The sequence below is a fragment of the Protomyctophum bolini genome, assembly GCF_963924005.1.
Source record: "Protomyctophum bolini genome assembly, chromosome: 19".
Lineage (NCBI taxonomy): Eukaryota > Metazoa > Chordata > Actinopteri > Myctophiformes > Myctophidae > Protomyctophum > Protomyctophum bolini.
The window spans coordinates 35,449,466-35,463,058 of record NC_137880.1 but is presented as its reverse complement, the minus strand read 5'-3'; the positions used below and the strand labels follow the sequence as shown (position 1 = coordinate 35,463,058).

The 13,593-nt window shown below is 47.1% G+C and overlaps 2 protein-coding genes across 5 annotated transcripts in view; both read left to right on the top strand.

Moving 5' to 3' along the window:
- LOC308334301 (estrogen receptor beta-like) overlaps positions 1-13,593 on the top strand; it is a 272,603-nt gene that overhangs the window by 193,925 nt on the left and 65,085 nt on the right. The gene's annotated exons all lie outside the window — the stretch shown is intronic.
- jag2b (jagged canonical Notch ligand 2b) overlaps positions 1-13,593 on the top strand; it is a 78,050-nt gene that overhangs the window by 41,523 nt on the left and 22,934 nt on the right. For all 4 annotated transcript variants that reach the window (XM_080791204.1, XM_080791202.1, XM_080791205.1 and 1 more), the window contains exons 6-9: positions 2,364-2,494; positions 4,452-4,571; positions 5,715-5,828; positions 9,349-9,462. In XM_080791204.1, coding sequence (XP_080647330.1) covers positions 2,364-2,494; positions 4,452-4,571; positions 5,715-5,828; positions 9,349-9,462 — 479 coding nt within the window. The remainder of the gene's footprint in view (positions 1-2,363; positions 2,495-4,451; positions 4,572-5,714; positions 5,829-9,348; positions 9,463-13,593) is intronic.

Sequence of the window (13,593 nt, the reverse complement as noted above, 5' to 3'; positions counted from 1 at the left end):
GCACGGATGGTTTCGAAGGCCTCGTATCGTCCCGTGGAGAACGAGGTGGTAGTAGTGCTGTCTGTCTGTCTGTCTGTCTGTCTGTCGGGCCACCCGTCATGCCTGACGGTGCCGTCTCCGAGAGAAAAGATCACAGGCTCAAAATAGCCAATTTGACAAGACAGCTGTTCCGACAACACCGCCACGGCCTTTGAATACCAAGAGTGCTGTCATGTACTCACACACACACACACACACACACAAACACACACACACACACACACACAAATACTGCCACAGTGGTCCTAGCAACATAACGCTGTCGGAACCGGCATGCCACCCCCCCCATCGCCCCCCCAAAGCCCCCCCCCCCCCTACACACGGGAGCCACTGGAAGTATTCTTAACCCCTCATGCCCTGGAATGTCACTCTTGACTAAGATTAGTTTGCAGAAGGCCTTGGGATGGATGGATATTCATGGATGGACTGCAGACGGATGGGTGGAGTGGAGGGCAGGGTAGATGTGTGGAGTTTTGTTTCACTTTGAAATATTTCATTTATTTTTTTATTATACTGGCTCTGAGGGCGAGAAGCGTGCATGCATCTCTGCCTGGGTGACGGCAGACTGCTGGGCGAGCGCTGGCGCTTTGGCATTGGCATGATGAGGTCTGGCCATACATACATATATGGAGCGTGTCTTGAGTGTACAGGGTTTGATGAGGTCATATGGAATGTCAGATCAAGTCAGCTCCATATATGGAGATCTAAGGGTGGCAGCGGGGGGGCAGTGTCTTGAGTGTACAGGGTTTGATGAGGGCCCAGGTAGGGCTTTATAGTGGGACAGTGCAGGAGCTTAGTCATGAAATGGCAATCCACACTATCATTATAGTTGTGAATGGCAGAGTGCACGCCAACAACTATGACTTCGTTTATTCTTCTTTTAAATCAATTCCCTTATATACTGTAGCTAAAGCGCTTGGTGTGGCCAGACATTAGAATATGTATCTCTAATTCTCTTATGTACAGTAGTATCCTATTGCTATGCAGAGATTGGCAACAGGCGTTTTGCAGGTTATAGCCCCCGGGAGAGAGAGAGTGCAGCACTACAGTACATTAGAGCAGCAGAGCGTGATATAGTTGGATTGCAGACAAGGCAGGCGCGCAAACAACAATTGGTACTATAGTGTTACTGTACAGCAACCTGGGTTGCACTCATTTATGTAGATGTCATAAATGTTTGCAGAGCATGTGATTTTAGGTGACAGGGAGTGGGCTTTACCCTGTGTTTATTATTTACCTGTTGCACTGGTCAGGTACAGGAGACCAGGGGTTCCCAAGATTTTATTTTTTTTAGGGGGGAAGATTATTTTTTTCTTCATCCATCAAGTCTGTGTCACAGTCTGTGTCACAGTCTGTGACTGTGACACAGACTGTGACTGTGACGGCTGGTCACAGTCTGTGTCACAGTCTGTGACTGTGACGGCTGGTCACAGTCTGTGTCACAGTCTGTGACTGTGACGGCTGGTCACAGTCTGTGTCACAGTCTGTGACTGTGACGGCTGGTCACAGTCTGTGACACAGTCTGTGACTGTGACGGCTGGTCACAGTCTGTGACACAGTCTGTGACTGTGACGGCTGGTCACAGTCTGTGACACAGTCTGTGACTGTGACGGCTGGTCACAGTCTGTGACACAGTCTGTGACTGTGACGGCTGGTCACAGTCTGTGTCACAGTCTGTGACTGTGACGGCTGGTCACAGTCTGTGACACAGTCTGTGACTGACGGCTGGTCACAGTCTGTGTCACAGTCTGTGACTGTGACGGCTGGTCACAGTCTGTGACACAGTCTGTGACTGTGACGGCTGGTCACAGTCACAGACACTATAGCGCTCTAACTGAAAGTGACTGCATGGAGTCTGTTTCATTTCTATCCAAAGGCCCTTGAATGATGGAATATGATTAAGGATCACCGTGACCCCACTTTGGGAACCAGAGCTGTAGACATGGTTCCATGTCACAACGACCTGCTGATATATATATATATATATATATATCAAAAAAGAGAAAAACCTTCCAAGGAAGGGACTGCACACTCCAGGGAACAGAGACGGACAACTTACTGCATCAAACTTATTTATTAGCACGACGCGTTTCGCCGTGAGCTTCGTCAGGTGCTATATATATATATATAATAGTGGCTTTTAGACACTTTTATGGCACTCTCCGGCCACCGGAGGAAATCCTGCTGCCGTCACCATTTCATCCATGTTTTACTTTGTCCCTTTATTTATTTCTGGCATCATTAAAAAAGCGCCTACAAAACAATCAATTCTTAAATGCCTCTTCACAGTTCTTTGTGATGTTAACCGTGTTGTTTTTGGACAGGTGTAACTATGGCTGGCACGGTCAGTTCTGCGATGACTGCGTGCCCTACCCAGGCTGTGTCCATGGAACCTGCGTGGTGCCCTGGCAGTGCAGCTGTGAGAGGAACTGGGGAGGTCTGCTCTGTGATAAAGGTATGGAAAATCAAATTTCAATTAATTTACAAGATGGAACTATTCTTTTTCCAGTACAGTCTCACAAGTGGCTACTCCTAGAAACATTTCAAAACTTTCTATTCTATTTCGAATAGAAAATGTATTGAAAATGGAATAAAAGCATTTTCTGATTTTTTTTTTTTAACACACTTTATTTGTTAAAACACATTCCGAGACTGATTGTTTCAGTCTCTGAAGTTATCTCACTGATAAGCAATCCTTTCGCGGACCACCCGAGGCATGATTTGTTTTTAACCGTGACGGAAATAAAGCTTGTTTTGATTAGAATCGGAATCTGGCGTTAGAATCGGGAGATAAAAGGGTGTTAAGATTTCGCTATCGTTCCAAGTCAACGAGTTGGGGAACCTTTTTACTGACGGACCACCAACCACTTCCAGTTTCTCTCCTAAGACACTAGCCTGGGCACCATTTCATTTAGGGTATATGATCCTGGATCATACGGACTTTTGAAACGGAGACCAGCCTTTCCTCCGAGGTGGTGGTGGTGGTGGAAAGCCTGGTGAGGCGAGGTTACCTAGACACGGAGGCGCTGATAGATGGTGGTGTAGCTCCATCTCAAACTGAATCAATATATTAGACATTAAAAGACGCTGATCTCCGTCTATGACAGTCGTTTTAAAAATCTGGTTTTGAATCACTTCCCTGACTGACTGTCCTCTTGTGTCTGTGGTGGGGATTGGTGACTGACTGTCCTCTTGTGTCTGTGGTGGGGATTGGTGACTGACTGTCCTCTTGTGTCTGTGGTGGGGATTGGTGACTGACTGTCCTCTTGTGTCTGTGGTGGGGATTGGTGACTGACTGTCCTCTTGTGTCTGTGGTGGGGATTGGTGACTGACTGTCCTCTTGTGTCTGTGGTGGGGATTGGTGACTGACTGTCCTCTTGTGTCTGTGGTGGGGATTGGTGACTGACTGTCCTCTTGTGTCTGTGGTGGGGATTGGTGACTGACTGTCCTCTTGTGTCTGTGGTGGGGATTGGTGACTGACTGTCCTCTTGTGTCTGTGGTGGGGATTGGTGACTGACTGTCCTCTTGTGTCTGTGGTGGGGATTGGTGACTGACTGTCCTCTTGTGTCTGTGGTGGGGATTGGTGACTGACTGTCCTCTTGTGTCTGTGGTGGGGATTGGTGACTGGATACTGGCCTTTTTTCTGCCCGTGTGATCCGAGCGGCAGGAGGGACACTCGATCTGCCCGGGTCCCTTCGTCACGGAGGGCTTTTTGGGGGATGAGAATGGGTCCTCGGATCCCTGGTGGAGACAGATCCCTGCTCATTTATTTACCAGCCTTTAGGGCTAACTCGCCTCGCCTTTTTAAGCAGTCTGCGGAGGATGCTCCAGGATCAAGCAGGGCACAGTTTAGTTCATTAATCGCACATTAATATCCTTCCAGAAATGATCGTCTCGTCTCTTTTTTTAATCTTGTCTTATGCAATATTGATGTTTCATTATAATTGTCTTCTCTCTTTTAAATCTTTGCTCGTCCTATATTGATATTCCATTAAAGAATAACGCTGGCGCGACATGGTTTATCAGATTGTCGGCTTTTTATTATTATGGATATGTGATCACTGGATGAAACTTAATGTAGCTAAAATCACTGTATTTTTCTCTTTTTGGCTAATCCATGGCCATCTGTAGAGGAGGTTAGGACATTGTCAAAAAAGTCATTCTATTATGGTAACTTACGGTAATGTTTTTGCCCCTGTCCATCTGTGTCTGTCTGTTAGCAGGGTATTTGTAATTGTAATTCATGTTTTGGGCGTGCCGTGCGTGCGTGTGTGTCCTTAGCTACTTGCCATTTGGCAGCAAGGTCGGTTACCTTAACCTTGCTGCCAGTTGACCAACCTCAAAGATGGTGAGTAATACTCGTATAAGGAGGAGTTATACGAGTAACTGCTACCATGTGTATTCTGCTGCAGATCTCAACTACTGTGGTCGCCACACGCCCTGCGTCAACGGGGGAACCTGCATGAACACGGAGCCCGACGAGTACCAGTGCGCCTGTCCACCGGGGTACTCTGGCAAGACCTGCCAGATAGGTGAGAACTACAGAACACCATGACGTGCATGTTAGAACTACAGAACACCACGTTGTTTCACCATGGCATGGCTAGTATTGTACCCCCGAGGTCCTTCTGAAATGTCGTTATTCTTGGGAAGAAATGTGGAGGTTTTGCCCAAAAACGGTAACACCTATAACATACATGGGCAACTGGCGGCCCGGGGGCCACATGCGGCCCCCGCCATCACTTAACCCATTCTGACCTGAGATCAGATTCATACGAGGTTTCCACTGGACACACACTGGTCTGATTAACCCATTCTGACCTGAGATCAGATTCATACGAGGTTTCCACTGGCCACACACTGGTCTGATTAATGCGGCCCACAGGTTAATATCAGAATACTGATATATTATTGATTTCACCTGTTACAATTCCAAACATGAAAACATGACCCACTTTAATTACTTCAGCCTATATGTAGCTGTTAACACAAACTATAACTAAAGTTAAGTTTAGTTATAGTTAACATAACTATCTAACTATCTAACTAGTTATAGTTAACATAACTATAACTAAATGCATTTTAAGTTAAATGAAAAGGGTTACTTTTCAGGATTCCAATAAAAAAAATGGCAAAAGTGAGTGTGAAAATATAGTGGCCCTCTCCGTCGTCAAAGTTGCCCAGCCCTGCCTATAGAACGACGAGTGGCCCAGGAAATGATTCTCCATTCATTTTCTCCATAGGCTTTTCAAAAAGTATTTATTTAAAGACTGTTACGCCGCGGACAAAGCCAACTCGGATCGTGGCAAATCATGACAATAATTACAATGTTTTGGGCCGATCAAATAATTAGTAAGAAGAAAAACAAAACAAATAGTGCTGTATCCTGCCTTTTTATTTTCTTCTTTCAAATTATTTGATCGGCACAAAATATTGTGTTTGTTGTCATGATTTGTCACGATCCGAGTTGGCTTTGTCCGCGGCGTAACCGTCTTTATATAAATACTTTTTGAAAAGCCCTATGGAGAAAATGAATGGAGAATCATTTCCTGGGCCACTCGTCGTTCTGAAAGGGGGCAGGACTGCGACGCTCTATAACATGTAAGATGTCAAAATGTATCTCTTTCTTATACATTATTCTTTTAAATGATTTCCTTTCCGTTTCCTTGCCGTAGCGGAGCACGCCTGCGTGTCCAACCCCTGTGCCAACGGCGGTACGTGCCATGAGGTGACCTCGGGCTTCGAGTGCCAGTGTCCCCCTGGCTGGGAGGGCCTGACCTGTGCCAGCGGTGAGAGCCCCCTGCTCACCTCCCCTTTACCCCGCGTTGCTCGCAGCATGGATTGTGTTGCATGTTGACCTTTGCCATTTGTATCCCTTCCTCTCCAGTTGTAGCTTTCCAGGTTTCCTTCTGATTTTAGTCTGTTTTTCTTTCCCCGTTGAGTGTACTCTTAACCTGATTTACATTTCAGTTCTATTCACTAATTCTATTTACTATTGCTAATGAACCATGGAAGAGTGGTGATGGAATCTCTTAATCATTCGCACGCCACACACACACACACACACACACACACACACACACACACACACACACACACACACACACACACACACACATTAACCTCCATCTCTTCTTAGTCTTATTCATTACCTTATGTGCACGTGTGTGGTTGCAGGGGGCCCCCGGTCTTATAGGGCCCCACTGGGATTAGTTACCCCAGTAAGAAGGCGAAAGACTTGCTCAGATTTGGATTTACATAATCTTGGCCTCACTTGCATTTGTGTCACCGTGAATCAAGGTCATGGAGAAACAGAAACACATAAAAAAGACAGACAAAACCTCAGTGTTTAACTTTGAGAATGTTATAAAAAAGTACAAATCGGGGTTAGTTTCTACACTTTCAAATTAGCTACATCTGTAATGCCGTGGCAGCACATCCAAGTGGCAAACAATGGGGCACAATAAGCAGTCACCCGAGGCGGGGTTGGCGAAAGGGCCTTTCTGTATGGAGTTTGCATGTTCTCCCCGTGTCCCTTAGGGTAGGTAGTGGTACCCTCACAAAAAACATGCATTAATCCAGGTCTCTAAACTACCTCCCCCTGGCCAGCCGGGGCGCCTGATGGAGGGGAAAGGAACTGGTCGGGGAAAAACGTGTTCCGAACTTCCTTCCACGGGCTACGTCCGTCCGGGGAAACTCTCCCCCCCTGTCAGGTGAAAAGAAGCAGCTTGGACTCCTCATGCATAGAAGGAAGCATGAGGTCAGTTCGCTGTCCCCCCCCCCCCCCCCCCCCCCATCCTCCCCAGGCTGGCAGAGGAAGTGTAGCGCCCAAGGATTACATTACATAATTGACACTGGGTTCTCTTCATCTGCCTCTTTCCCTGTTCATCCTTTCGGGTGCGTGAGGTTCACACAGAGTAGACAGAGTTCTGACTCCATGCCTTTGCCTCCTCAGTGAGGTTCACACAGAGTAGACAGAGTTCTGACTCCATGCCTTTGCCTCCTCAGTGAGGTTCACACAGAGTAGACAGAGTTCTGACTCCATGCCTTTGCCTCCTCAGTGAGGTTCACACAGAGTAGACAGAGTTCTGACTCCATGCCTTTGCCTCCTCAGTGAGGTTCACACAGAGTAGACAGAGTTCTGACTCCATGCCTTTGAGGTTCACACAGAGTAGACAGAGTTCTGACTCCACGCCTTTGAGGTTCACACAGAGTAGACAGAGTTCTGACTCCACGCCTTTGAGGTTCACACAGAGCAGACAGAGTTCTGACTCCATGCCTTTGAGGTTCACACAGAGTAGACAGAGTTCTGACTCCATGCCTTTGAGGTTCACACAGAGTAGACAGAGTTCTGACTCCATGCCTTTGAGGTTCACACAGAGTAGACAGAGTTCTGACTCCATGCCTTTGAGGTTCACACAGAGTAGACAGAGTTCTGACTCCATGCCTTTGAGGTTCACACAGAGTAGACAGAGTTCTGACTCCATGCCTTTGAGGTTCACACAGAGTAGACAGAGTTCTGACTCCATGCCTTTGAGGTTCACACAGAGTAGACAGAGTTCTGACTCCATGCCTTTGAGGTTCACACAGAGTAGACAGAGTTCTGACTCCATGCCTTTGAGGTTCACACAGAGTAGACAGAGTTCTGACTCCATGCCTTTGAGGTTCACACAGAGTAGACAGAGTTCTGACTCCATGCCTTTGAGGTTCACACAGAGTAGACAGAGTTCTGACTCCATGCCTTTGAGGTTCACACAGAGTAGACAGAGTTCTGACTCCATGCCTTTGAGGTTCACACAGAGTAGACAGAGTTCTGACTCCATGCCTTTGAGGTTCACACAGAGTAGACAGAGTTCTGACTCCATGCCTTTGAGGTTCACACAGAGTAGACAGAGTTCTGACTCCATGCCTTTGAGGTTCACACAGAGTAGACAGAGTTCTGACTCCATGCCTTTGAGGTTCACACAGAGTAGACAGAGTTCTGACTCCATGCCTTTGAGGTTCACACAGAGTAGACAGAGTTCTGACTCCATGCCTTTGAGGTTCACACAGAGTAGACAGAGTTCTGACTCCATGCCTTTGAGGTTCACACAGAGTAGACAGAGTTCTGACTCCATGCCTTTGAGGTTCACACAGAGTAGACAGAGTTCTGACTCCATGCCTTTGAGGTTCACACAGAGTAGACAGAGTTCTGACTCCATGCCTTTGAGGTTCACACAGAGTAGACAGAGTTCTGACTCCATGCCTTTGAGGTTCACACAGAGTAGACAGAGTTCTGACTCCATGCCTTTGAGGTTCACACAGAGTAGACAGAGTTCTGACTCCATGCCTTTGAGGTTCACACAGAGTAGACAGAGTTCTGACTCCATGCCTTTGAGGTTCACACAGAGTAGACAGAGTTCTGACTCCATGCCTTTGAGGTTCACACAGAGTAGACAGAGTTCTGACTCCATGCCTTTGAGGTTCACACAGAGTAGACAGAGTTCTGACTCCATGCCTTTGAGGTTCACACAGAGTAGACAGAGTTCTGACTCCATGCCTTTGAGGTTCACACAGAGTAGACAGAGTTCTGACTCCGTGCCTTTGAGGTTCACACAGAGCAGACAGAGTTCTGACTCCATGCCTTTGAGGTTCACACAGAGCAGACAGAGTTCTGACTCCATGCCTTTGAGGTTCACACAGAGTAGACAGAGTTCTGACTCCATGCCTTTGAGGTTCACACAGAGTAGACAGAGTTCTGACTCCGTGCCTTTGAGGTTCACACAGAGTAGACAGAGTTCTGACTCCATGCCTTTGAGGTTCACACAGAGTAGACAGAGTTCTGACTCCATGCCTTTGAGGTTCACACAGAGTAGACAGAGTTCTGACTCCATGCCTTTGAGGTTCACACAGAGTAGACAGAGTTCTGACTCCATGCCTTTGAGGTTCACACAGAGTAGACAGAGTTCTGACTCCATGCCTTTGAGGTTCACACAGAGTAGACAGAGTTCTGACTCCATGCCTTTGAGGTTCACACAGAGTAGACAGAGTTCTGACTCCATGCCTTTGAGGTTCACACAGAGCAGACAGAGTTCTGACTCCATGCCTTTGAGGTTCACACAGAGCAGACAGAGTTCTGACTCCATGCCTTTGAGGTTCACACAGAGTAGACAGAGTTCTGACTCCATGCCTTTGAGGTTCACACAGAGTAGACAGAGTTCTGACTCCGTGCCTTTGAGGTTCACACAGAGTAGACAGAGTTCTGACTCCATGCCTTTGAGGTTCACACAGAGTAGACAGAGTTCTGACTCCATGCCTTTGCCTCCTCAGACATGGACGAATGCGCCTCCAGTCCGTGTGCTCAGGGTGGGACGTGTATAGACTTGGAGAATGGCTTTGAATGTCTGTGCCCTCCACAGTGGGAAGGCAAGACCTGTCAAATAGGTGAGTGGGACCCCCAAAACACTAGTGCTGACACGCACTATAGTCGCACACATCAGTGTTATTTTTGGCAGCAAAAATTCTAATTTAGTCATTAGTCTCTTGAATAGTTTTCATTTAGTTTTTTGTCACACCTGTTTTAGGGCTGTATTTTGCGTGTCTTAAGTACCAGGTCTTATTCCCTAACTTGAGTAAACTGTAAAGACCTGGAGGCGTGATCAATGCTCCTTGGCCACTCAGAATAGCCAAATGGCATTGATCACGCCTCCAGGTCTTTAGTTTACTCAAGTTAGGGAATAAGACCTGGTACTTAACCCATTCTGACCTGAGATCAGATTCATTACGAGGTTTCCACTGGACACACACTGGTCTGATGAACCCATTCTGACCAGAGATCAGATTCTAAAAATGTCAGTCGTTCTTCGATTTTTCAAAAATAGCAGACCTACAAGCTCATAGCGCGCCACTCGGTGGCGCGCTATGAGCTTGTAGATCTGCTATTTTTCAATAGCTAAAGCATAACACGATCAGAACCCAAAAATGGGTTCCCGGTCAGAATGGGTTAAGACACGCAAAATACAGCCCTTAGTGTCTAGTCTAGTATCAGTTGACTAAATATCATAAGATTTTAGTCGACTAAATCTACAGTTGATTTAGTCGACAAAAATGCATTTTAGCGGGCCTTGATGCCGTCGTAATGGCTGTTTTTACACCTGCTGAAAATAGCCGATCTACAAGCTCACAACGCGTTGCGAACTTGTAGATGGGCTATTTTCAGCATTCATACATCAGAGTACCTGCAGACCCTGGAATCTTTTAAAAGCTGAAAACGTGCTTATTTTGGAAGCCCTTTTCGTGTTGAACTGTTTCTGTCTTTAGTTTTTTGTGCTTGACTCTTTTTTTTTTTTTAATAACCCTCGTGTTAACCTTCTTTGATTGTGTTTTTAACCATGTAGCACTCTGGGGTTCCTTGTGAATGAAAAGTGCAATACAAATTAAAAATTCATTATTTATTATTTATACCAGCAATTTGATTGCGCCATAATGCCAGCAGCGGCATGACTTATGGGTATAATAATAAAAAAACGTGGTTGGGTTTTCTATCATCCATCATATTCAAGGCTGGCATTCCTTTTCACTCTCACTCTTGATTGAACATTTACTAGCTATGTGTTTGCTCACGTTTTTTGTGAGATTTTGACACATTGATTTAGAAGTGTGTTTTTTTTATTCTGCTTCAATTCTCGCACGCTGTGTTGTTCTGCAATCACGCAAGTCCACGTGTAGTTGAAATCCAAACAAACTTTAGCCTTTTTTTTTTTTTAAGTTGAAACATGTACTTCTAATAAAGATTGAACGCACTAAGTCTTGTTTACTGTTGTGCGACAGCTCCTCCATAATAGCTTTTATTTCTGGATAATCCTTGGCTACTACACGTTGGAACCCGAGCCTTCCTTTTGGCTAGAATACAAGCCGTCAATAGTTCTGGACGGCTCTGGCAGCAGCCCACGGCGGCACTTTTCTCAATGAGCCTTTTCCCTCCTATGGGTGACGAGCGTTACCAATATGCTATATCGGACTGTTTTGGTCGGTGTGCGACGGGTCGACGGCCCGGTGTCTCCTTTCACTGTTTATGTATCTGTCCCGCTCCGGTAGGGAGGGCGCAGCGGGAGAGCGTGCTGCCAGGAAATGGATTACGACCAGTAAACAAAGTTGGGGTGCGTAGGAGGGGGGGGGGGGGGGGGGGGGGTGGGGGGAAAAGGGAACCCAAGAATTCAGTGTCATCTTACCAGTACAGCTCTCCGCTTACAGCCAGCCAATTGCCCTCCTAGCTTACCTGCAGAGCGCTGTGTGTGTGTGTGTGTGTGTGTGTGTGTGTGTGTGTGTGTGTCTGTGTACACGGTTGTGAGTGCGCTCGTGGGAGTTTCGGGTTTCGGAGAGAAGACAGGTGTGTGAGGGGAGCAGGGCTCCCTGGGGACGCCCCCCTGCTGAATATTTGATGAGTGGCAGTGCTTTCTTTTCCGCCTGCTTTTTTTGGTTGTTGTTGTTGTTGATATAATGGGGGGTGTTTTACAGACATGGAAGAAGGGGCAGTGTGGATATAATGGGGGGTGTTTTACAGACATGGAAGAAGGGGCAGTGTGGATATAATGGGGGGTGTTTTGCAGACGTGGAAGAAGGGGCAGTGTGGATATAATGGGGGGTGTTTTACAGACGTGGAAGAAGGGGCAGTGTGGATATAATGGGGGGTGTTTTACAGACGTGGAAGAAGGGGCAGTGTGGATATAATGGGGGGTGTTTTACAGACGTGGAAGAAGGGGCAGTGTGGATATAATGGGGGGTGTTTTGCAGACGTGGAAGAAGGGGCAGTGTGGATATAATGGGGGGTGTTTTACAGACGTGGAAGAAGGGGCAGTGTGGATATAATGGGGGGTGTTTTACAGACGTGGAAGAAGGGGCAGTGTGGATATAATGGGGGGTGTTTTACAGACGTGGAAGAAGGGGCAGTGTGGATATAATGGGGGGTGTTTTACAGACGTGGAAGAAGGGGCAGTGTGGATATAATGGGTGGTGTTTTGCAGACATGGAAGAAGGGGCAGTGTGGATATAATGGGGGGTGTTTTACAGACGTGGAAGAAGGGGCAGTGTGGATATAATGGAGGGTGTTTTACAGACGTGGAAGAAGGGGCAGTGTGGATATAATGGGGGGTATTTTACAGACGTGGAAGAAGGGGCAGTGTGGATATAATGGGGGGTGTTTTACAGACGTGGAAGAAGGGGCAGTGTGGATATAATGGAGGGTGTTTTGCAGACGTGGAAGAAGGGGCAGTGTGGATATAATGGAGGGTGTTTTGCAGACATGGAAGAAGGGGCAGTGTGGATATAATGGAGGGTGTTTTGCAGACATGGAAGAAGGGGCAGTGTGGATATAATGGAGGGTGTTTTGCAGACGTTGAAGAAGGGGCAGTGTGGATATAATGGGGGGTGTTTTGCAGACGTGGAAGAAGGGGCAGTGTGGATATAATGGGGGGTGTTTTGCAGACGTGGAAGAAGGGGCAGTGTGGATATAATGGGGGGTGTTTTACAGACGTGGAAGAAGGGGCAGTGTGGATATAATGGGGGGTGTTTTACAGACGTGGAAGAAGGGGCAGTGTGGATATAATGGGGGGTGTTTTACAGACGTGGAAGAAGGGGCAGTGTGGATATAATGGGGGGTGTTTTGCAGACGTGGAAGAAGGGGCAGTGTGGATATAATGGGGGGTGTTTTACAGACGTGGAAGAAGGGGCAGTGTGGATATAATGGGGGGTGTTTTACAGACGTGGAAGAAGGGGCAGTGTGGATATAATGGGGGGTGTTTTACAGACGTGGAAGAAGGGGCAGTGTGGATATAATGGGGGGTGTTTTACAGACGTGGAAGAAGGGGCAGTGTGGATATAATGGGTGGTGTTTTGCAGACATGGAAGAAGGGGCAGTGTGGATATAATGGGGGGTGTTTTACAGACGTGGAAGAAGGGGCAGTGTGGATATAATGGAGGGTGTTTTACAGACGTGGAAGAAGGGGCAGTGTGGATATAATGGGGGGTATTTTACAGACGTGGAAGAAGGGGCAGTGTGGATATAATGGGGGGTGTTTTACAGACGTGGAAGAAGGGGCAGTGTGGATATAATGGAGGGTGTTTTGCAGACGTGGAAGAAGGGGCAGTGTGGATATAATGGAGGGTGTTTTACAGACGTGGAAGAAGGGGCAGTGTGGATATAATGGGGGGTGTTTTACAGACGTGGAAGAAGGGGCAGTGTGGATATAATGGGGGGTGTTTTACAGACATGGAAGAAGGGGCAGTGTGGATATAATGGGGGGTGTTTTGCAGACGTGGAAGAAGGGGCAGTGTGGATATAATGGAGGGTGTTTTGCAGACATGGAAGAAGGGGCAGTGTGGATATAATGGAGGGTGTTTTGCAGACATGGAAGAAGGGGCAGTGTGGATATAATGGAGGGTGTTTTGCAGACGTTGAAGAAGGGGCAGTGTGGATATAATGGGGGGTGTTTTGCAGACGTGGAAGAAGGGGCAGTGTGGATATAATGGAGGGTGTTTTGCAGACATGGAAGAAGGGGCAGTGTGGATATAATGGGG